The 25,567-nt window shown below is 45.7% G+C and overlaps 1 protein-coding gene across 3 annotated transcripts in view; it reads right to left on the bottom strand.

Annotated features, from left to right (window-relative positions):
• Nucleotides 1–24,500, bottom strand: part of PRKAG2 (protein kinase AMP-activated non-catalytic subunit gamma 2) — a 1,661,435-nt gene extending 1,636,935 nt beyond the window's left edge. The window contains exon 1 of one of the 3 annotated variants that reach the window (XM_078663217.1): nucleotides 23,626–24,500. In XM_078663217.1, coding sequence (XP_078519343.1) covers nucleotides 23,626–23,718 — 93 coding nt within the window. In that variant the 5' untranslated portion in view covers nucleotides 23,719–24,500. The remainder of the gene's footprint in view (nucleotides 1–23,625) is intronic. The other 2 variants (XM_078663218.1, XM_078663216.1) reach the window with 2 other exon arrangements.
• Nucleotides 24,501–25,567: the final 1,067 nt, after the last annotated feature.

The following is a 25,567-nucleotide window of genomic DNA, read 5'->3' on the forward strand; positions in this document are numbered from 1 at the left end:
AGAACCTAACATGCAGCCCGCCGCCATGACACCACCTGCAGTATGTTCCTGCACAGTGTGGCATCCATGCCACACCATGCAGATACCCGGGTGCAATTTCAGGGGTGCATGTGCCCCTCTGCATGTACCCCGGGGCCTGGGAGTGTTGCCTCTCCATCACCCTTTTCATGGCAGGCTCACCACCATCAAAAGGGTGGTGAGAGGGCAACTCAGAAAATGCTTGGCAGTGCAGCAGATGCACCGCCAGCTTATTCCTGCTCCTGACCACTGTGCAACCCCCGCGGGATCCTGGATTCCGGCAGATGCAGCGGTCCTGTTGTGGTCCGACCGCTCCAATTGTAATACTGAGGACGAGCCCGCAGTGTGGCAGTGGTCATACCGCCACAGCGAGTACGTTGGTCCCAAGGATGGCCATACTCATAATAAGGCCCTTAATGTTCACAGGCCTAAAATTCAGAGCCATGAGCCCCTTGAAGGTGATTTGTCGTGGCTTACAAGTCCTGTATTATTATTATAAAGAATTCTCACCACAGAGATTAGGGGTTTGGGAGTGGTTTTAGGGCGTCCACTTCCTGCCTAGCTGGCAGAACATCCCAAGGAGATGTGAATTGCTCTTTCTGGAGTACCTTGGCATGACGTCCATATACGATACCTGCCTCTCATTCTTGTGAGAGTTGAGAAAATATTTTCATGGGGAGAGGTGTGGCACAGCGGCCAGAGTGGCTGACTCCGGAGAGCAGGGCTCATGGTCCGATCACCGGCGCCAGCGGCTGCTCAGCTCAGCACCATGTGACTCTGGGCAATAGCTCACTTAATCTACCCGACAGCTCCCAGCGCCTTGAGACCCTTAGGGGTGAATAGTTTCTGCTTTACAAATCCCGGATTTAGATGTATATGAGGTGGGATAACTGGCCAAGAGAGAGCATTCGGAACTCAGAGACACTTGATTCAAAGACTCAATGAAACACTAAGAGAAGTGCAACTTTGGCTGACAAGTAACCACTTAAACCTGAATCCGGACAAAACTGAACTACTCCTCATTTCGAACAAAGAAGAGAACCCGCAAATGGCAGAGTGGTTAAAAGCTATCAATGCGCTCAATGGTAACCTCACCCTTGCTGATTCTGTTAAATCTTTGGGCATTACCCTTGACTCAAAACTGGACATGACTAAACACATTAAGATCTCGGCGAAGAGCGCCTTCCTAAACTTGAAGCTATTGAACAAAATTAAACCTTTTATTCCGCCCAAAGATCTTAAAAAAGCCACCCAAGCAATGGTGCTGTCAAGACTGGACTACGGAAACGCAGTCCTCTCTGGAATAGCTAAAACACATCTTGCTCCTCTGAAAACAACTCTCAACGCGGCTGCCAGAATGGTCACGGCAATAAAGAAATTTGATCACATCTCTCCTACACTCAAAGATCTCTAGTGGCTACCAATTGAATTGCGGGCGAACTTCAGAACAGTCTGCCTCACCCACAAAGCCCTTAACACAAGGAAAAACTGAATATCTGGCGGCCAAACTTAAAAAAGCTGGCCAGAACAGGACCCTCAGAAGCTCTAACACCCTACTTCTCATCCCACTAAAATCACGAAAACAAAAAAACGCGGCCAGGTCCTTTGCTGGTAACGCGCCCAAAATCTGGAACTCTATTCCCCTCCACATATCTATTCCTTCCTTCGCTAAATTAAAAAACGAGCTCAAAACTCTCTTCCTCGATCAAGCCCTAGCGAACAGATAGGAGCAGCTGTTGTCTTGAGATTGACACCTCACCCCTCTCGGATGAGATGTTAACAAGTCCTTGAAATAGAACTCTTCGTCACTGTCATTACGATTACTATTGGCTGGATTGTCTTGCTTTATTGTATTATGTTCTGCTCTCTTTTCCTCTGCTCTGTAACTGATGTGAAGCGCTCCGATACCCTCCGGTCAGGCTAGCGCTATATAAAACTTCTTAAATAAAATAAATAAAAATAAACTTGTGTGCCACAGGGTTGGAGGAAGTAATCGAAGTTCACTGCTCCGCAGTTTTCTCAAACAAGCATTTGCTGATATCATGCAGAACTGAAAATCACAAGGACTTCATCAAGACAACTAGATATTCATTCAGGTGTAGTTGCCATTGATATATGAGCTTAACCCTTTAAAATTCTATGCTGCATACACTCACCTTGTGCAAGCCTTGAAAGTAGGCAGGGCTTTTAATGGAAATTTAGAGGAGTTGTTACTCCCAATCCAAGAGTAACTGTTTGTTCTTGAGAAGTGCCAGTACTCTCCCATTAAAATAATTGCACTCTTGCTGAGAAGTGCAGGTACGATTCCTTTCAAAATGAAGAAGTGCTGGTGCTGAGTCCCCGAGAGTACCTGCTTAGTTAAAACACCTAAAGCAGGACAAAATACCAAGCCCTTACTCGAGAACACTTCTGTTTAATCCCTGTAGGACTAAGACTTGATTTGCAGGTCACACACGCCAGCCTCTGTAATTGATTCCTAGGTCCAATGTAGTCATTTGAATGTTGGAAGTGTCAGCAGCCAACTATTGGGAGCTGTGGCCTCCCAAGCATGAATGTGCATGCCATAGTATAACACTGGCACTGGAGTGTGATGGACACACAACTTACAGGGGAGAGCTTCTTCTATCTTATTTACAATTGTATGTTTTTATTATGGGTTAGACATACCTGAGATGCCTGAAGTGAAATACACTCATCTTTGAATTTTGAGCAATGAAATTATATATTGATAAGCAATTTAAAAAAGAACTTTATAATTAGGAACGTATTCGACAAGCACATTTTCTTATCTTGGCAGGACCTCTAGCGATAATGGCTCCAGGAAAGCACATTTAGCAGAGAGTGGAAGCAAACTCTCCAGAGGCTTAGGTTAGCTACTTAGCTTACCCCATCCTAGGAAGGGGAGAACCCTAGCTCACGTACTCCAGAGTTACAAGTCACAATGCCTTCCCATTAGGACTGAAGTTTGGGGAACCGAGAATGCCACCAAATCCAACTTGATGAGCACAGATTCTGTAGGAAGATCCTGGGGCGCCGAATTCTAGCTTTGTATGTTACAGTGAGTTGGGCATCCACTATGTTAAGGATATTAGTGCCAGCCTATTGCTTCTTTTATTTGCAATTTGTAATAACATGGAGGGAGCCCTCACAAAAGACGTCATAAAAGATTGCCTCTAATATGACAAAGGTAGAAAAATCCCATGGTTGATGTATATTCAATCTCCCATGCACAAGATAGGTGGTAAACAATTGTTTAAGAATCCAGGGAGCCTCACATTATTAGTAAGAACACAGCTGCAGACACTTTGGTTTAAATCTGCTTATTCAGAAAGGTTGAAGGGGAATCTGGCAAATCCAGAGTGACAGCCTATCTGGGCAGAACCCCCGAAAGGGCATGTCCCACCCCAAAGCTACTTGACCAGCCCCATGGGTCCCTGTTGTTCCATTTCCGGCAAGGCACAATCAAGTACCTGCTAAGCTTACCATTAGGTTTTCAAGCAAATCTAGATACTCTCCCCTTCTAGTGAGTAGTAGTGGGAGGTCCAGGCAATCAAATAACATTTTTTGTGGTTCTGTGATTTATATTTACTGTATACCAAAAGTATTTTATTACAATTAATCAAGAGGCTACACATTACTGATGTTAGAGAACCTTACACATTACTGATTTTAGAGAATCTTATAATGTATTGCTCCAGCTGAATAACGTTGACATTTTTTATGGTGTTGGACTGTTCTCGAAAATTGACGTGCAGGCATGGCAATCTGTGTCTGCTTCACAATTTTAACAGCAGGCTTTTTCAGATATGTTTAGATTGTTCTATTTAGAAAGATGATGACTGACATTAAAGAATCTGCCTGTTTTTTTTAATTATTTGTTTATTTTGTCATTTGTGTACTTCTAGGTTTGTTTATGTGGCCGAATAAAGGTTTTTAATTGAATTTAATTTAATTAGGAAGGTAAATTTGATGGACTTTTCCACCAAAAGGGTGTGTTAATGTCTTTCTGGTTACAATTGATATACAAAGATGAAACACAAATGTTCTTGACATCTTTTATTAATTGAGAATACCAAAGTTTTAATAATTATATCAAATTAAGTGGGTAGACGTGCGGCATTTAGTGGGCTTACTGTCCCCCCGTGTTGGGCACCCATGGAGTAAACATCCCAATATGGCTCCCAGGGGGCAAAACAAGTGTACTGACCACTTAGTCAGTGAGAGCTATGACCATGCTGCAGGACCACTTTCCCCCCTTAAGCTTCCTTTGAGGTCTAGTAATGTGGATATCTGCTCAGTGATTGCCCTCCTGCAGAGATCTCCGAGCTATGAATCACTAAGATAGCTACCGATGGAAACCACCCCGCCCCTAAAACAACCTTTATGTGGGGGAATGTGTTAGGCTCCCATTTACATCTGCTCTTGCGTGACATTGGAGCCTAATGGCTCCAGTGAGTTCCAGGAATACATTCAAAGATGGCAGTATGATTTGCATAATTGGAAACAAGCCACAGGCAGGAGGAGCAGAAGCAATACCGCTCCCTGCTGAGGTGGGTGTAGTGTCCTAGGCCACAGAGGACACTGACTCAAGGTTCAGATTCTTCTATAGCTTTTAATTACGTCCTGCTCTGTTCGCTTCCTCTGTACAACTGCCCTTTCCCCGGGCGTGGCTCCTCCTCTTCCCTTATCCCGCCCCCATTCCTCCTCCTCCACCGCGGAAGTCCTACTGCGCACTATTTTAATGCATCATTACATCTCCCCCTTTCTTAACAAAATGAGTTAGTTTAGTCTTCTTTCAACATATAACTATGAAATGTGTCACATAGTTACAGTTCTTCAATCAGACGAATCAGTCTCTTAATGGTTCGGCGGGGACGGATATGTGCGTCTAGACAGTCAGGTTCTCTTCCATCAGGGATCACTCTCGATGGCTGGTCACTGGTTTCAGTCCCACTGGGTCTCGTTTCCCCATTGACAGGACCAGTAAGCAGTTCTTTAACTTTAGGGCTGCACTTCTGAAAGTGCATCACATTCCTGGTGATTCTCTTATCATCCGATTCAGCAGTGATCATGGTTCCGTTTTGTTTGGTGACTACCAGTGGAGTTTCATGATAACGACAGTCTGTTTTCTTTTGTTGTTCTTGTTTAACTAGCACCCAGTCACCTTCTTGAATCAAGGAGGGTGCAGCTCTTCAACGATGATCCGCATACGTCTTCATTTTCTCCATCTTGAGTCGGTCAGTAACAGCTATGTCATCTTGTTCAGAGTCTTGGGACACTGCTCCATCATCCAGTCAATCATGGGTATTCTGGTGCGCAGCGGCCGGCCCAGCATTAGAGTCGGGGGGCACTTACCGGTGGTGGAATGAGGCGTGTTTCTATAAGCTCGCAAGACTTCATCTAAAACCATTTGAGTGTCTTTCCGCAACAATTCAGCCTGTTGAATGGCTTTCAATAATGAAGACATAAATCTTTCAACCATTCCATTGGCCTGTGGCCACAAAGGTGTAATTTTGCGATGCTTGAAGTTGAGATGCTTGGCAAATTCCGTGAAGTCTTGACTGTTGAACGGAGGCCCATTATCAGTTTTCACGATTTTAGGAATGCCCAAGGCGGCGAACACTTCATCCAAAACAGGTATTGTGCTGGACGATTTCGTTGGCGCAATGAGTTGTGTGATAGGAAAACATGAGTACTCATCCATGATGACCAGGATATATTGTCCAGATTTAAATGGCCCAAAGAAGTCTACAGCAACATGCTGCCACACACCCTCCGGCAGTTGGGACATTTGCAGTGGTGCGGGAGGATCAGGTCGACTGACCAGTTGACATTGGGGACAATCCTTCAGTGTGAGCTCTACCATTTGGTCTAGCACTGGAAACCAGACCCGTTCCCTCAGTGCTCTCCTGGTGGCCACAATGCCTCGATGGCCTTCATGCGCCAGATTGATAATGCCTTGCTGTAAGTGTTTCGGGATAACTTTTCGATTGTTTCTTAAGAGCAGGCAATTGGTGGCTACCGAGAGTTCCTCCTTCACGTGCTTGAACGCGGCAAGTTCATGTCTGTCAATTGAGCTATTTGGAGTGTTGACATCCAAGTGTCTCCAGTCATTGTCTTGTATGCGGCGCTTTACGTCTTGCAGAGTGACATCTTCAAGAGTGGCGTCCAAGATGGCTTCCAGTGGGACTGCTGGTGGTCGGGCCTGATCTACCACAAAGCATACGTATTCCTCGGCCACGGACGGTCTGCACTTGGTTGGCTCTTTGGGGTGCCTTGACATGTAATCAGCAGGGTTTTCTGCTTTTCCTGGCTTGTGCACAATTGTATAAGTGTATTCTTGGAGGCGAAGACCCCAGCGTTCTATTCTCGGTGGCATCTTAGCTCCAGGGTTGCCAAAGATCGTAATGAGGGCCTGATGATCGGTGATTAGTGTGAAATGTTTTCCGTATATGAAGATGTGGAAATGCTCACAGGCCCTGACGACAGCCAAGCTTTCTTTCTAGGGCTGTGAATATGCTTTCTCCGTCTCAGTCAGGCTTCTGCTGGCATAGGCAATTATGCATCGTTGTCACTTTCGGAGTCATATTGAGCTAGAATGGATCCCAACCCCACGGGACTGGCGTCAACGATGATTTCTGTCTTTTTCTTTGGATCAAAATAAGCCATGTTGTCGGCTGACTCCACAGCTGCTTTAATTTCATTGAATGCTTGTTCACATTCCGCCGACCACTGGAACGGGTGACCTTGTTTTGTGAGTTGTCTCAGGGGATAGCTGATGGTTGCATAGTCCTGGATATACCGGGCGCAGTAGCTGGCCATCCCTAAGTAGGAGCGAACATCTCCTGCATCACGAGGGCTAGGGGTGTCATTCAAAGCAGCCACTTTGTCTGGATCTGGTCTCATTCCCGCCTGGGAGAAGATATGGCCAAAGAACTTCAACGTGGACTTATGGAACTCACACCTTGCTTTATTTACAGTGAGGTTGGCTTCCATTAGTGCGTGACAGACTCGTTCTAAGGCAGTGTTGTGTTCTTGTGTCGTGGACCCATAAACCAGGATGTCATCACTGTAGTTTAGGGCATTGGGGATGTGATGAATCTTTTTCTAATGGCTTCTTGAAAAATTTCAGCAGCAGAAGACACTCCAAAACTGAGTCTCTTTTACCTAAAGAGACCAATGTGAGTTGAGAAAGTTGTAATGTAACGCGACTGCTCGTGTAGTTCCAGTTGGTGGCAACCTTTATTGAGATCCAGTTTGGAAAATATCTTTGCTCTGTTGAGTGATGCAATGATGTCACTGATATGTGGCCCAGGGTGTCTTTTTCTTTCAATGGCGGTGTTGGGCGCCCTCATATCAACACACAGACGGACTTTGTCAGGTTCTCCTTTCTTCGGCACGACTACTACCGGAGAGATCCAGGGCGTAGGTCCATCTGTCTTTCAATGATGTCAGCTTTGTGCAGATCCTGTCATTCCTGTTCCACTGCTTGTTGGAGATGAAAGGGGATCCGTCGATGGTGTTGAGCTACTGGAGTTATTTGTTCGTTAATGTGTAGTCGAATCTGACAATGAGCCATCTTTCCCAAGCCAGCAAATAACTTTGGAAATTTCTGAACCACATCAAGTTCGTCATTGACCTTGTACAAAATATCCACTAGTCTCAGTCGCTCAGCAGTCGGAAGACTCAGAAGGCAGTCAGCCTCTGGCCCTTTAATGACATGGATGTAGGCAGGAATTGTGCGATCTTGATACGTGAGGTGCGTTGAGAATTTTCCCAAGCAAGGGAATTGCTTTTTGGACATCCAGATGTAGACTCTCACATGAGCAGGGCTTAGTTGCGGTGGTGGCTTCATTCTCTGATATTCTGCCACTGGTATATAGTTGAGAGAGGCTCCACTGCCCATCACAAATTTAGTTCAGTGCGTGACGATTTGGATGCTGAGCCGAGGATATTTCTTTAGTCGGTCGGGGTCAGCAACCATACATACATATTCATCACTGTCCTGCGAGATGGGAGACAGTGACCTCGATTCTTGGGAAGACGCACGTCGGGATCGGTAACTTCGGCGAGACTGCCAGCTGGAGCGGAACAATCCTGGTGACGAGTCTCTGTGATCCCGTACTGCTTTGGCGAGGTGACGCGTGCTCGATGGTCGAGATGACCTTTCTTGATCTCTATGTTTGTCTTTCCTGGAGGTTCCACATTCGTTCTCGAAGTGGTTCTCCCCCCCCACACTTCCTGCATTTCTGACCCAGAGCCGGGCACCCGTCCGTGTGGGGAAAGTCATAGCCACAACGATAACATTTGAGATGACGCTCACGCCGTCTGTTATTTCGACTGGAGCTGCGACGTCGCTGGTTCACAGGTTGCTGTTGCATTTTGGACCGGGATGACCTTGGCTTTGCCGGAGAATGTGTGTGTGTGTTGCGAGATTGAAGCCTGAAGGCTTGTTCACGCTTTTCACTTCTCCCTGCTTCCATCTTTTTGGCATGTTCTTTAGCCTGATCATGCACCCGTGTCATCTCCTCAATTTCATCCAGCGAGTAGCTTTTCTTTAACAGTTTCCGCCGCAGTGATTCGGACTGACAGCCTTCGATAACTCTCAGACGAAGGGCATCTTCGGTCGAGAAAGAGTCAAACTCGCAAGAAGGTGCTAATCGTCTAAGGCGTGTGATGAAAACGCACATGGGCTCTTCTTTTTCTTGAGCCGCCAAGTTAAACGTGTATCTTTCATAATCAATGCTCTTTTTGTGCAGAAATTTCCGGTTCAATGCTTCACACACATCAGCGTAAGATGCCAAATCGGCTGCAGGTAATTCCTTTATGATTTGGCCGACGTCTTTTCCTATTAAATTACGTAGTGCTATCAGCTGTTGACCGGCTTCTGACATGTGCAAACCCTTCATGAAGTCTTCAAAGTCTTCAAGCCACTCCTTTTATCGAAGACCCATACCACCTCCTGTTTCGAGGACCAAAGGTTCAGGTGGACGCAGAAATGACACTCCAAACAACCCCATATGTCCGGCATTGGCTTGCGCCGGACCAGCTTGAGGAGGTAGTTTAGTAGACATGGTGATGAAGCGGCCTTCTATCAAGTCTGACCACCGACTGAGACGACAGCCCCCTCTGTTGATCTGGACGAAGCACACTCCAAACCACCACTTGACGTAACTGACTTGAACTTGCTAGGGCTTGATTTAACTAATGCACAAGAGAACACACTCCAACTGCATTTGGAAACTTTTCCAGTTGACTTTAACAATTCTTGATGATTTTCAGCCTTTTCAGTTGAATTTACCAATGCTTGATGTGTTTCATGCTTTACCAGTTGAATTTACCAATGCTTGATGTCTGTTAGGCTTTCTCCGGTTGAATTTACCAATGCTTGATGCTTTTTAGGCACTCCACCTGACTTCAAAATGGCCGCCGGGACTTCCTCGCAGGGGATTGGTGCAGGCGCCTGACTTAAAGATGGCCGCCACGAACTCTCGTGCCCCACGAGATTTGGCCTGTCTCACACCGGCAGCAGCTCTTCCATCAACCGGACCTCCTCAGCAGCCGGGAAATGAAGGAAAACACTCACCCACAGGTGCTGAGGCTCATCAACACGCAACTGGGGTGGGCACCCAGATCGCTATTACGCACAGCAAACGCGGGACCTCCACGCTGCTCCGATGTCGGGGGGGGGCTCTCAGGTACCCCTCAATCCTTCCACGAGACAGACGCAGCCGGGGTAGGCGCCCGGACCGCGAGGCGCCAAGATGAACGCGGTCGGGGTAGGCTCCCGAACCGCGTCAAGCAAATCCTTTTTAGGCGCTCCACGCGCTCACACAGCACCTCCTGGCAGCAGGACTCACAGGGCGCACACCCACAACGCATGGGTCGTGACCACCCACATCGCCAGTTGTAGTGTCCTAGGTCACTGACTCAAGGTTCAGATTCTTCTATATCTTTTTATTGCGTCCTGCTCTGTTCGCTTCCTCTGTACAACTGCCCTTTCCCCTGGCGTGGCTCCTCCTCTTCCCTTATCCCGCCCTCATTCCTCCTCCTCCACCGCGGAGGTCCTACTGCCCACTATTTTAATGCATCATTACAGTGGGTACTTGAACAGAGTGCATGCACCGGGGGAGCTCCCTGATTCTGGGTCGGAGGACATGACATCTATGCCCTCCACAGTTAGTGTGGAGGGAGTCGAGTCCTATGCACTTAATGGGTTCTAGACATGTAAATGTCATCGATACGTTGATACAGTAATCCAGTTCAATCAGGGCAGGCTCTCTAAAAACACCCAAAATTTCCTAGGGTAAAAACGCATGCAGACACTATCTGTTCTTGGGGACAGGGTTTACTTAACTCGTTAATGCCTATAGCTGATATGTTAAATACAAATTGAAGATATGTAGGCACATGCATCATGAAAAGTTTTTGCGAGACCTTAATTACGATTATTAAAGAATCGTAATTAAGGACTCTCAAAAGCCTATGCATGTAGGAATCACTATTAAAATAGCGATTCCTAAACATTCCTTAATTGCGCGTCGCAAATTGCGAGTCGCAATTAAGGAATGGCTTCCCATTCATTCCTATGGGCCCTCATGAGCAATTTGAGAGTACCAATAGGTACTCGCAAATTGCGCATGCAATTCCAAGGGTGCAAAGGTGTCAAAATGACACCCTGTTGCACCCCTGAAATTGTGATGTGCACACATATTGCGCACACACATGCCCCAAGGGCATGTGTGTGTAACCAGAAACCTTGAAAAATGCACTTTAGTGCATTTTTCAAAGTTTTTGCAAAATACAGCCCAGAGTAATTTCTCTGTGTAGTTCTCAAGAGAAATGCCCTAGGTCACTATCCTACTTACTCCTTGGGAGGTCGAGGGTGGAAGGGCCTACTTTGACATTTGTCATCTTCAGCGCCTCCAGCCGTGTCTCCTACAGTTGTCCGCTTCACCTCCCCGCCTCCCATGGTGTAAGTAGGATAGTGACCTAGGGCATTTCTTTTGAGTACTACACTAGCGGAGAGATTGATATTCACATAACCCCCCACTCTCTTAGAGGTTGATCTTTTATACAAATTGTGCATACAGGCGGAATCCTTTAAAAATACTTGGTCCTGACGAATGCTATGTACCCTCCGGGGACCCTGAAGCAGAAATATGTTGACCACATCTAGCACAGTGAGGGGATAATTAGTTCCCTAATCACTGCTCACTTCTTTTAATACCATGCAGTTGCCCATTTAATTAAATTAGTCTTTTGACAACTGTAATGTTTTTTAGATCACTTTTTCACTACTCACGGGCCACCACTTAGTTTAGAAGTGCATCCCTGTCTCCAGGTGTATGCCCGCCCTCTATCAAACAAAGTTTTTAGAGGGCAAGGACGGCCTATGATGAAGCATGACACCAGGCGGTGTGTGAGGCCAGTCCTTCACTTTTTGTGAGATGCCCCCACTGGTCACGCATCTCTAAAAATCCTATAGGAATCCCAACTAGGGACAGCCCCATTTGTGTTTACATCATCTGCTGTGATGCCTGAGAAGTACAGAAACTCGGGACTCAGATATCTGGTCAAAATATAAATGTTATCCTAACAAATTATCTACAAACATTAAAAAAATCAATACAGTAGTCCATTGTTAATTAGGAAAACAACCTGTGGTGCTATAGTTCTAATGCACAGTAAAAAGCTATCACTCTTCTTTGTTTTGAATATCCCCACCAAAAAAGCGGAAAGCATCTTTTATGGAACCAACCATATGTAGTCGGCCCGATTTTCATTAGGTCTTTTGATTAATTGAGAAGTCATCCTGCTGTCTTACACTTTCACCACCAGCTTTTGTTTCCCATTTTCCCAATTTACCTCCATGGCAAAAGGAAAGTTACATTTTTACTTATGCATTCCGCCCATTGGCTCTTCCCCTTCTTTCTGTCTCTGTGGTTTCTCCTCATCTGACACTGTCAAATGATTAATTATGAATCCATGGGATCTGTGGATGCCACTATATTTGCTCCCATCCAGTAACTTATTAGCTACCCTGAGTTCTGAAGTATGCCCGAGCAACCAATCATCTTCACGCTAGACCTTTTTGCGTGGTCCTGCGTTGCTTAGTAAATCTGGAGTAACACAAGGAAGTGCAAGTCGATGCCTTGCGTAACTCATGGGTGGATCGTGGGTGTTACCCATGGATTTTGGCACATTCCCAGATTTGCCATTGGTGGCAGACCTGGGAATGCGTAAAAATGCTGTGCCTTCTCAGGAGAGGTGTAACAAGGAGAAATATATATTTTTTTCCTCATTTTTTCCTTCCTGCACAAAAACAATCCTGCCTACAATGCAGGCACCCTTCCACAATGGTGCAAGCGTGCCAGCGTTGGTGCTAGGAAGCAGTTTGAGTGCCAGTACAAGCAGAGAGCATTAGTGCACCATATAAAGTTAAACACGGCGCATTACTCCACTCTCCCTTTCACGTAGCACAGCAAGGTGGATTGCTGCGTTGCATGACAAGTTGATAAATATGCTCATCAGTAAGCATGCTGACATAAAATGTGTGATGCAATCTGTTACTCGAGACTTGCTCATACACTCTCTTGTGCAGTCTGCCAAATCCTATTATGCAATCTGTTTTCAATATATATCATGATGATGGTATGCAATCTTTCACATCAGTATTCATTCAGCTTATTATGCATGCAAAAGGGAATGGCTGTGTCACCAGACAGGTCTGATGCCAAGTTGGCACTCATGCAATCAGTCATGCAAGGCAGGAGCTGTCAAGTAATATGACATGAAATGCTTCATGCAATATGTTCTGAAGCGTCTATGCACTCTGTCACGCAGGTGATCATTCAGGTGATTGTGTGGCTGTTGAATATAGGTCACTCCCAAAATCATGTTAGAGCTCATGCCTGCAGTCAATTCTGCATGCATGTCAGAAATCATTTAAGTAGTCACATAAGGGCTGGACGCCCAGAACTATCCAGATGGGGAGGGACAAATTATGTGGCAGGGCTGAGTAAATTAAGCGGCAAGAAAAGGCAAATTCTGCAACTTAATATAGCACTTTTATGAAAGCATTATTTCACTATTTTGTTATTCTTGAACTTGTTCACACTGTCTGGGCGTTGGTTGCACCTCATTAGTACCTGAGTAACACCCAAATATAGCAATAAGCAACAGAAAGATGACCAATTAAACTTTGCTATGGGCCTTTCACTGAGCAGCAACACATGTTGTTACATTTCTTTAGTAACATTTGAACTGTTTAAGCAAGAAACACATTTTGTTGTTCAAATCTGCAGATTATGCAGCAGATGATGGATTATTTGGCCAATGCAGCAAACCTGTTATTATGTGAAAGAAGCTGCGGCCACACAATCACATAATTCCAGAGGCCATGCAAGGGCCTGTAAGCAAGGTATGAATGGCAATAGTTCACAGGTTACCAAGTCTTCTACAAAACAATTTATTGCATATGAGAACAGTAATATAGCCTTATAGCCCGACATAGCGAACTATACCGGCCATTAAAAGCCCACTCCAGCGTTAAAGGCCTGAGCCGAAGGCGATGGCCTTTAACGAGGGAGAATGTCTTTAATGGACCGTATAGCCCAGCTATGAAAGGCTATAAGGCTATTAGAACATTCAAAAACTAGAGGGCAGAATGTTCTAACAAAAAAACAAAGTTCCCTTGGGCTCCACAATGTCTTTGTTCACAGCAACAGCCTTGAACGACAGACATTGGAATGTTGGGGTTCTGGGCATTTATCAGCCATTAGAAGTCCAGAGCACTCCATTGTCTTTAATGGAGCTCCCAACATTTCAATGTTCTGATACAGATTATCCTTCTATCAGCTTAATGCCTGAAACAGTTGGAGAACATTTTGTCTGGGTAACTGCAGAACATTCAAATTCAGACTAACTCTCTGTGATGTCGGCGGCTGCTCCTGGGAGATCTTTGTCCTCACCCTATAATGCGTTCAGTGCCATCGTACTATGAATGTTGCATATTGTAGCCAGGGCATAACACTGAATTGTCAACCCTGAGACCTTCATCCATTGTCCAGGCACTAGTTTAGCTTCTGGTTTTCCCTTGGTCACATCAGCCGGTGCCATCAGTGCTTACATTGCCAACGGACACCCCACCCGATTAAGTGAGGATTGGCATACCACAGTCACACATTTGAAAAGATACGGGCCCACAGCATGGAACAGTTAGGCATTACAGAGGGAGCTTCATATAAAGGCTATTGTAGGGTGGTTTATGGCTTCAAAGAATGATACTTGCATCAGCTGGGATACTTTCAACTCCTATAGAGACAATGCCACAGCTTAAATTGTGCCAGTATCATGGTGATATTGTGAATTCATAGTTCACATAGGGGACATTTTATAGCCTGTTTTGGGAAAATGTCATGGCTTGTGGTGTCAATTTAACAATTCTTGGAATGGCAATGATATTGCTTGTTTGTGCAAATGTCTTTGAACATGAACAATGCCATGTGTTCCAAGGAGTAGTGTCTCCTTTTCAATTGTTATTTTTGTGCCACATATAAGTCAATTCACTGATTTGTGTGAGAGCAGTTGCAAGTTTTGTGTGGGAGTATTTCTATGTATCTATTGTAGACCCGCATGTCATGCCTCATGGGGCTTTTATGTTTCATGTTGAGGAAATGTATGACTTATATGGCCGATCGATTTCAAAAAATTACATTGATGGCTCACATGTGGTCAAATTGATAACGAAGAACATCAATGTCATTACAGATATAGAATAATGTTTATTGTTCATTGGGAATGTCTCCTGTGCCAGCTCACTCAGTAAGAAATCTAGGGGTCTTTTTTGAATCTAATATCTGATTTGAAATCGATCGACGCAAAAATTCCCATTTTCACTGATCTAAATTTTGCAAAATGGTCCATTCCTGGTCAAGTAGCCCTTATCTTTATGATTCATGCAGTAGCCTTTTTAAGCAGCAGCGGCTCCTCCGCAATGGCAAAGGGGCATCACCCCACTGACTCTGAGCCAGCAGCTAAAAAATAAAACTATATTTTACTATTGTTTTATTTGTCAGCTGCTGGCTCTGAGTCAGCGTTGTACAGGGAGGGGCGAGGCTGGGCCAGGGGAGGAGGGGAGGAACAGTAGATGTGCATTTTTAATTGTGCATGTCAGTTTGGTCAGCTGTCTTAGGCTGGCCAAATTGACATGCATACTTAGATTTCTCCAACATGGCTGTATTGCACAGTCAGGTTGGAGACACAACCTGAGCCTGAGCGAGCGTTAGTCCAGCCCGCTCAGGCCAATCTCCGCGCTGCTCTTAGGCTTGAAAGCAGCTTGGGGATTGGATGGGAAGTCCGTTGGTTTCACAGGGACTGCTGGGACCAGGAACAGAGGAGTGTGAGGTTGCCGGCAGCACCAGGTAAGTTCGGGCTGGACTGTTCCCATGAGGCACAGGGTCAGACTGATTTGCATATGGCCATGTCTGAACTGGGGTGGCAGAGTGGGCTAAAGAACGGTGATGGATTAAACCCAGATTTTTGACTGGGTGTGAGTGTTTGATTGGTTCAGATGCTCCGTCCATCACCACCCCCTTTTGTACCGGCAGCACCAGGTAAGTCCTGTTTTGTTTTTTATTATTAAGCCCCCTGCCACACTCCCCCGCGCGCTTCCTGCCAAATTGTTTTTATGAGAACTTATCCTGTTTTCTGGATTGATCCTTCAGAAGACCAGAGTTGACAATGAATGAACAAAGTTGCGCATACATAACCACCAAGTGGCCACATGTCAGGTGTAACTCGATCAGCTAGCACGCGCTTTATCACCAACAACTTTGTAAATGCTGGAACTTTTTAGCCCATTAATTCTAATGGTAAAGCCAAAATAAGCCCCTGAAAGCAACAGATGCATAGCTAATAAGCCAGGAAATGTTAATAGTGTCACACATTATTACATAGTTTCACTGGACAGCGATGGACACATTTTAACTTGTATGTCGTTTAGAACATTGTTACAAAGAGCTGCTGTAGATTGTGATTCTCAAAAAGTTATAAAATGCATATATGTGCCATGTGTCCCAAACGACACACCCCATATGCCCCTGAGTAGGTAATGAGGTAATTAGGGCACTAATGGGAAACTTCCCTTTTTTGTATTAATAATATGATAATTTTTCACAAAATGTGCATTCTATCTTTTTGAAATTACAGGGAATCATAAATATAAAAATACTTGGAGAAAATATTTCTCGTTATAATCTTTTTGTAAAGGTTTTAAGCTAGTGTGCTTAGTTAGTTCAATAACCTCATGTATATTGGGCATGTTCTATACCTCTGTGGGGCAGCTGGCATAGCATGGGCAAGCACCCTGGTTTCAATGGCATCAGGCCCTACAGGTGAACAGTTTGGTAGCAGAGTTCGATTTCCCACTAGGACCCCGATTCCAAGTACTTCAGAAAAGGTTAAGGAATGTAATGCATCTTGCAAATACCATTATCCTGGTTAGGGGTATTATTAACTAGTACAGTAAAAAAACTCCTCGTCCATACTTTTCATTTAGAAATGAGGCATAACCTTCTGACCATGTATTTAACTCACAAAATTCCACAAATGTTGCTTTTTTCTGGGATTTTCTCCCCACAATAGATTTTTGGCAGATTTGACCTGCTGAAATCCATGAGAAGGTAAACAGTGGGGTGCAATAATTATTCCACAACTCAGAATTACAATCACAATTTAACCCCTAGTTTATAATCAGGGATCAAGTGTTAAAGGCTTGTCCTTTGTGTACCAATACCATTTGGCTCTTGAACAAAATGGCTTGGAAGAGTTGTGACATATCTGCTTGGCAAGAATGGCAAACAGACGGTGGCTGCAAGCCACCTTGTTCAAGCTGGGACTCTCAGTCGAGAACATGGAAAGGTGTGTGTGAAAAGTATGCAAGCGGCCTTGTTTGGTAGTATAAAATAGGTCTCATAGTTTACCAGAATGTACCTACAACTGGGCGCTGTAACAAGACTAAGCTAATACATATCAGCAACGCCAATAGGACAGATTTTAACGTACTAATGCATACTGCAAAAGCACATTAAACGTTGGCACATTTAAGAAAACAAAGTTGGTCTATATTAAAAGCAGTTTTGCCTTCATAAGTCCTACTTTTGTTTCTATGCCAAATAAATGCTGATGACAAAGGAGCCTTTATTTATTATACTGCTCCCTTAGTTTCTGTAACATAGAAAGAATACAAGGGCTATAATGAAGGCTCACTTACCACTCGATTATCATTTTCTATAGAAACAAAAAGAGGACTATATTGAACTTCAGTATAGACACCTTTCACACCAGTAAGGAATCGGCATGGAAGAGCGTGAAGAGCAAGTGAGAAAGAATCCTAGGTGAAAGAGAGAGGGGCAAGAAGGAATGATGGAGGCTGGTGGAGATGTGGAGCACAGAGGGCAAGGGAGGGGCAGAAGGGAGAAATGAGAAGGCATTGTGGGCAGAAGAAATAGAAATGTGAGACAAAGATGTTGAGGGCAGCAGCGCATAACAAAAGCGGATAGTGGAAGGGGTGGAAATGAACATCAAGGAGCCAATGTATTGATCAAATAGCCCCTCCTGCAGTTCAATGGATGGACTGCATTGCAGGCAAAAGGATACACTAATATAGCAAATTGCATCATATACTCTTCTAGGTTGAACCAAGATGATATCAGCAATGTCTCAATCAAATGGATGTAAGAAACTAGCCAAAAGAGCCAATGATTGAAAGGGTTGTAACCCAAGCCTACAGGAACTATGTTACACACATTAGATCTGTTTGCAAACTGTGCCGTCAAAACCCACACCTAAAAAAGAAAGACGTGAGAACAGCTAAAGGGAAAGCAAATGTGCATCGTCCTCTGAGCTGCTGGCCACGGTTTAGATGGACATTGAAACTACAGGACTTTCACGAACCTTTTTAACGCATTACTCAAGATAATTGACACAACATTTAATTGAAATATCTCTTCTTCTATCAAACTTTCCTTAATGAGCTCGGTTGTTGATCGAGACAGATGGCAAAATGTGTCCATTATCTCCAAAAATGTGTTTTCTGCAACCTGAGCAGTATGGAAATTGTCATCTATGTTCTGTAGGCTGGTGACTATAGAACCAAGAGGCTATCGTTTAATCAGTAGGGGCCAGATTTAATTATTGATCGATGTATCTTGGCTATCCTACTAGCTATCCTACCCCTGAAATAGTTCTGCAATGTAAAAAAATAATGCCAGTGTTGAAAACAAGCTAAACCCTCGTATTATGCTTTATATGAAAACTGAAATATACGTGTATTGTAATCCGCTGATTCTCCTGTTATGTGTTTGCAGTGGCTTTATTCTCCACGTCATATGTACTTTCACTTTGACCCTCTAAGAGTTACACTTAAATTCCTCATTAAGTGTGATGATGCTGTGATGGTAAACAGGAAAGGAGCTCTCACTTTCTTAAGACTGAGGCCCTCGTTACAAGTAGTCTGGATCACTCCACATTTGAGTCCCTCCTGGAATACTAATAACGCTGAGGAAGGAGTTAACAGGTATCACCAGTGGAACCCAGAGGTTCTGCTCAGAAATGAGGATTTAATGGGTAAATCAGTAATTCTGGGTTGGACACCCACAGTAATTCCATATTTCCCCCAATGCTTCACCGAGATATGTCACCTTCTGAAATCTCTGGGTGAATTTATATGGATCCCCTAATGCTGTTGGAGTGAGTAACTGGTATTCCCAGGACCGTCAGATTTAAGAGGCCGCTCAATGTGAGGCCCTTTAAGGATAGGCAACTTAAGTGGTTACCTATTTGGGACAGAAAAACTGAACAAATATAGCATGAATGACAGCGGTACGAAACTGTGTCCTTCAGAATGAACAACCAGCTTCCCTTACAGTTCCACTGTTCTCTAATGCTTCCAAGTTATCTCCATGATAAATCCAAGAGACATGATCAAAATAATTAACCGCTTAACCGGGGCGCGAATTCCGCTGCGGAGCATCGGTTTAAACGAGTGGGCGGGACCGCGTCGGCCAACGGACATGCACAGCACTACCGAGGTAGTGCTTGCGACGGCCGCTGGCCGACACGCGCAGCAAAGGAGTTAACTCTTCAAAATGGCATAGCCTAAAGTAAAAATACTACTACTCAGTGCTTTTGAGTGTTAAATAATCCTTTCATTTAAACTAAGATAGTACACAGAACTCTTTAGCTCTTGAGATAGAACCAGGCGAGAACAGATGCATGATTTTATCATCATCTGGACCACAGTACATCAATTCCCTAAGCCATGGTTATGAAGGTTTCTTCTCGGGAATCTGTAGGCATTCCAAAACTATCTCCTCTTGGACATGCTCTGATTCTACCATTTAGATATAAACCAGTATACAGTTATTTATTTTATCTGTTGGATCACTTGGAAGTATGTTATGGTTTACTGATTTGGGGTAATTGTCACCTATCAGCATTCAGCACATTGTGAAACTCTGCTGCATCATATAGTGGAGTCAAGAATTCCATTGGTGACGGTTGTCACGTGGGAGCTGCTGCTCTTGGTTGTTGTATGGTCCTATGATTATATACTTCAAACAATAAAGGCAATTTATGGACATCTGCATTTTGTTGTCCTTTATATGCAACTTAACATTGGCGACGAGCGTGCCTATGTGCAGGAATGGACCACCAACATTAAAGCCCAGATGACCTACCCATGAACAATTTTGCCACCTTGTGAACTTCGATTGAAGGATCCTTTGGTGTGTCTACTTGGTTAAATGTTTGTTATCTGGTGTCTTTTGGGCGATCAACTGGCACAAATGTTGTGATGCAGTTATATGGAAGTCCAACTAATGCTTTTGGGAAACCTTACAACGGAGAGGTATAGTGAGGGAACAAAACTGTTTTCCTGGCAGTGACGGGGAGCTCATCACAGGAATTTCTTGCAGGTATGCCATTTGACGCCACTTTACTACACTCTGTGCCACTCCACTCTACGGAGCTTTACTCCACTCTACACCACTCCACAACTCTCTATGCCACTCTACTCTATGAACCTCTACTGCACTCTATGCCACTCCACTCTATGACACTCTACTGCACTCTACGCCTCTCCACTCTGCTCCACTCTACAACACTCTCCTCCCTCCACAATACTCCATGACACTCCACTCAACTCTATACCACTTCACTCTACTCTACTCCCCTCCACTCTACTCAACTCTAGGACACTCTACTCCATTCTATGCCACTCTAGTCTAAGCCAGTCTATTCCACTGTACGCATCTCCCTCTATGCCACTTTACTCCATGCCGCTTTACTCCACTCTAAGCCACTCCACTCTATGAAATTCTAATCTTCTCCACTCTATGCCACTTCACTCTACGAAACTCTATGCCACTCCACAGCACTCTACTCCACTCCAGGGAGGACCGTGCCTGGAAATTCAGGCTGGACTAATCCCATTGGAGTAGGGTCAAGACTGATTTGCATAAAGCTGTGTTTAAGCTGAGGTGGGTTGGTGTGCAGGGCGGCTCCTCCATTTGAGCGGAGGAACGTCACCCCACAAGACCCAGAGCTGAAAAATAAAACGGTAATAAAGTTTATTTATTACCATTTTATTTTTCAGCAACCCATCCCAAACTAAGTGTAATGGACGGGGCCAGCACTGCCAAGTGGCAGCAGCAGGGAGCTTTGCGCTTTATGTATGTCTCTTTGGCTGCCCATCCAGACATGCGCAATTTAATGTTCTCTAACCTAGCTGTCTTATACAGCTACGTTGGGGAAAGCCCAGGCCTCCAGTGCTCCTGGGAGCGCTAGGAGAGACTGCTCTACCCAATCTTGGTGCTGCTTTCAAGCTGTGAAAGCAGTGCCAGGATCGGGTTGTGCAGTTTCCTACATCGGGAGCTTCTTGGAAGACACCGGAGGGAGGAGGATGTCGCGGTGTGAAGGTGAGTGAGTTTTTTGGGGGGGTTTTGTGAACCCCCTCAACACCCTCAGTATAAGCCAGACGCCACTGTTGGTGTGCAAAATAACGATGGACTGGGATGCGACCCGAGTAATGGCCAGTGACTGAGAATACATCAAGCATTTCTCCATCCCTATTTTGTATACTTCACTGCGGTGTATTAAGTTGACTGCTATGCCTAGACGTGGTTCCTGCGCACACTGCGCCACTGGAACGAAGCTATACCCAACTGAAGCGTCCACAGCAAGGAAGTGACCCTTCCTCAGTTTCCTCGTCAACCTTGTCATTCTCAGGAAATCCTCTTGCTGATTAACACACAATTCTCACCAAAACATAGAGCTGATATTATGGACTTCATTTTAGATAACAAGCTAGAACTCTTCTCTGCTACAGAATCATGACTCAGGACCACTATAGTGTCTGATAAAGATAACTCACACACACATATTCATCTCTGTTTTAAAGGTCTTAAAAAAAGTTTATATTACAAAATATCGAATTTTAAGAACCCCTCACGTTCGCAATCCTCTTCCTTCCTACTGCTCCTTAAGTCCTGCACCTGCCCTGTTACCCATATAATGTAGTTTAACTAGCATGATTGTTGGGAAATTTGCAGTCCAACCCTTCCCCTTCCCCCCCCGCCCCAATCTGACGGGCCAAGATACTCGTCCTTTTGAGCAAGGAAGGAGGTCAGCCACATTGGAAAATCCATTTAAGAAGCGCTAACAGGAACCAATGCCAATCCCAAAAGCAACAGCAAACCAAGGCTGGGAAAAACATGTTCATAACAATGTGTGATGATGTCATGACATGCTCTGCTATTGGGAATCCTTACATTCACAGAAAACTAAAATTACATGCATTCAAATGTTTAGAGAGCTCAAGAGGGCATCCCCAGAACTGCAACCAAACAACTTTGATTACCATTACTTCGACTTCACCATCACTTCGAGTATTACCTCAACATGACCATTTCTTCGACATAGCTTTTGTGTGCTAGTTGAGAAATACTGGAGTTAAAATACTAAATGTGCGCTGTCAAAGAAATGGCAGGTCAAAGCAATGGTTAATCGAAGTAATGGTTACTTGAAGAAGAGGGGTGTTGAGGTACGGACATATAAAATATATACATCTCAGTTGTCTGATACTGGTAGTTAGTGGCAAGGTCGGACTGGCACAGAAAATAGGTCTGGACACCAACATAACAAGAATTTGAATGCAATAGGTCTCGTATTTGCGAGAGTTTAATCTATTGGCATTGTAAATGACAATGCCTTTTTTATCTGTTTTGATAATTAACACATAAATAAAAGTCATTGTTATTTTCAATGCCAATAGCTCAAACGTTTGTAAATGCGAGATCTATTGCATTTCAAAGAAATGGCCGTCACTGTCAGGGCTGCTTTGAAAGTGAAAGCGCCCATGGCCACTGAATGTTGCAGGAAAGCTTGTCGTGCCTTTAGTAGGAGAGCCCCATTAAAGACTATAGTGCTTACAGACTTAACAAGACTTACCCTGTAACAAACAATGTAAAAGGGCCAGTCCTCATGGGATGTTACGAATGAAGACAAGGGGTACAAAGGAGGGACTAACAAGCCCATTAACGAATCATAACCCAGCATTTAGGAAAAACAATGCCACAAGCCAATGACAAATATAGGCGGAGAGTAGGCGGGTCTTCAAGGCCATTCTCGAATACAATATATCTCTACCTAAAAACAGCCCTCATTAAGGGATCAGATAGCTGAAAATTGGGCCACATTTGCAAATAGGGTACTTTTGAACCTGTAAAGGCATGCTGTGCAAGTGTTTTGAAAGGTATGGGACACTGCACTCATTTCTGCTGGCTGCAGGTAGTGTTTGTGGTAATATCAGGTAAATCCACTGATAAAAACGGTCCACCAGAAAAAAAAACATGCCCACAAACTGCCACACAACAAGGCCGACCCTGGTTATCAGTTCATTCGGCTATGACTTTTATTTTGCTTTGCATTCTGGAACTTTCGGTCAACCTCTTCACAAACTGAAAACAGGCCAACCCCACGGTCAAAATAAATATATGGGTAATTTGCAGCACTCCTTATATTTCACAATTGGGCATTCTAATCTGACAAGACTCGAGTGGGCTTTATTCCCCCTCTCCGCGCTGTGACATGCATCTCCTGATGCTTCCAGTGCTCATCACAGCCTGGAATACAAAGTGCTGAATAATGTTTCCTTTTAAATATACAAAGCTTCAGCTTATGACTCATAGGATAGCAGCAGCCAGCTACAGGCAGAGCAAAAATACGAGCTCTGGCACCCCGCCCCCTCGCCATGCCGCTTCAGCGCGCATGCGCAGGCCTCCACCCCGTCTGCTTGTAAATAGTGTGTGGCTTCGTCTCTACCCAGCCTCCTCTGTACCTGGCTGCTCCTTCTACCCTGTAGGTGCCGCGAAAGTCTGTTTGTGTTTTTTCAGATTTCTTTGGGGCTAGCTTTAAAAAAGCCTGCGACTTTTCCTCCATTTTCTTATCCACGCTTCCTTCCACCCAATCAGAGACCGAGCCCACCTCGTGGCCAGTGTCACTGCGTTACAACATGTGCGAGGAAACGAAAACAGAAGTACTCACGGGGATGTAAACACGCAGCATCCTCTTCTTCTGACTCGGGGTCCTCTTGGCGGCTTCTTTTTTCTTCTTGGTGTCCATGGCCGTGCTGCCCATGCTTTAGAAATAATTCCTGCGCTCCCGGCCGCTTATGAACCTGCGGGTCTGGGGAGGGGAGAGGGGTTTTACTCTGCGCTGGCTCCTTGCCCTTGAAGGGAACGGGGAAGGAGGGGGCGCGCGATAAACTTTCCCCGCGCGCAGGCGGGCTCCTGTTGCAGCTCCGCGCAGTTAATAACGGCGGCTGTGGCAGGTGGAGGTCAACACTCCCGGCTCCATGCCTGCTGCGTGCACGGGTCGCTACGGCCGGCCCTGCGGCATGGTGGCACGCAGTATCCGAAGCAAGCTGGCACTGGATGCAGGAGACTGTCTTTCAGCCGCGGGGCATGCAGTGCACAGGTGGGGGGCTCGCGAGACCACAGCAGCCCCTGTTCTGTCCAGGAAACGGCTTCAAACCACAGCTGCGCGTGCAGAGTCCGGGCAGGCAGGATGGGAAATGCCACCACAGGCACAGAGTAATGTCAAAGCAGATGCACGCTGGCACAGCCCTCCCTGCAGCTCTGGCGCATGCAGGGTCCAGGTGGGAGTGTGGGGGGCACAATGTCACGGTGGTTTCTGCACTGGTGCTTAGGGGGGTCACGGTGCAGCGGCGGGTACCTGCCCCTGCAGCCTCGGCGCGCGTGTTGCGCAGTTAGGACGCGGTACTAAAATAGTTACTGCAGAGTCCAAGCTGGGTGGGGGGCGAGGGGGTCACAGTGCAGTGCCCAGGTGGAGGGCACGGCGGTGCACGAGTACCTGCAGGCGGCGCGCGGCTGTCACTCCGCCCTGCTCTCCCACACTCTGGCGACTTGTTGTTTTTAAAGCTCTCCAGGAGGAACTCAGCCCGAGAGTCGTTCCCTTCCCCACCGAAAAGGGGTGGCGCCGCCGCCTGCGTTTTCCTCCCTTCATAACACGGCAGTGGCTGATAACAGGAGGGATCAAAACATCGCCCTCATCACAGACAGACAGACTGCCTGCCAGGGAAGCGCCACCCCATTGCAACTTATGTGTACCCCCGGCTGCTGGAAGGACAGGGGACCCCTCACACGCAGAGGGGCGACCCCTTTTGTGATGCTGCATTTTATCACAGCGCAGCATTTCCTCAGCAGTGCCAGGCATGCCGTGAGGCTTCTGGAAAACCAGCTAAGAGCTTTCGCGGAGGGCACTGCAGGCATGCGTGAGCCTCGCTACGCATGTCGCTTCCGGGTAGGACAAGCGCCCCTTCGCTATTTACCCGGCTGCCGATTTGATGCGTACTACTGTGAGGAATTCCTTTGGGAGACCCCAGGGATTTACAGAAAACAGAATGCCCCCCTAATTCACCCACGCCCCAGGGGCCCGAGGACCCGCGCCTCTCCCAGGTTTGCATTCAGCACCATCAACAGTTGCGCAATCTGCCCTCCCAATTGTTCGCCCCTCCTCTGAGGAATGCAGATGTGAGTTGGCGCAGCTGAGGGTGGCAGCGGCGTTGGCACGTCCCTTGGCAGCACAGGCAATGCTGGGGCACGGCGCCCCTCAGAGATATGCTCGTAGCAGGGAGCTGAGCCTCGCCTGGCACATAAACTCGAGGGTGGCACACATCCACTCCCATCTAACGACAAACTAACTGCGTTGTATTAGTTTCGTTATTTGTCATGTGTTGTCACCTGCGACTTTTGCCGGAGCTGTCGCGGAGGGGTCGCATCTGCGTGAGTCAAGGGTGCTCTCAAGTTCAAGGGGTGTCACCTTGTGCTTTTCACTCCTCACTGTCAAAACGATGTGATTGAAAAAACAAACGCAACTAGTGGCAGAACAAAAGGGAAAGACCAATTTACAGATTGTGCCTAGCTAAGTCGCATGTCAGGATGTTGGACCGTAGACGCCGGGGCAG

The sequence above is a fragment of the Lissotriton helveticus genome, chromosome 10 (genome assembly GCF_964261635.1).
Source record: "Lissotriton helveticus chromosome 10, aLisHel1.1, whole genome shotgun sequence".
Classification (NCBI taxonomy): domain Eukaryota; kingdom Metazoa; phylum Chordata; class Amphibia; order Caudata; family Salamandridae; genus Lissotriton; species Lissotriton helveticus.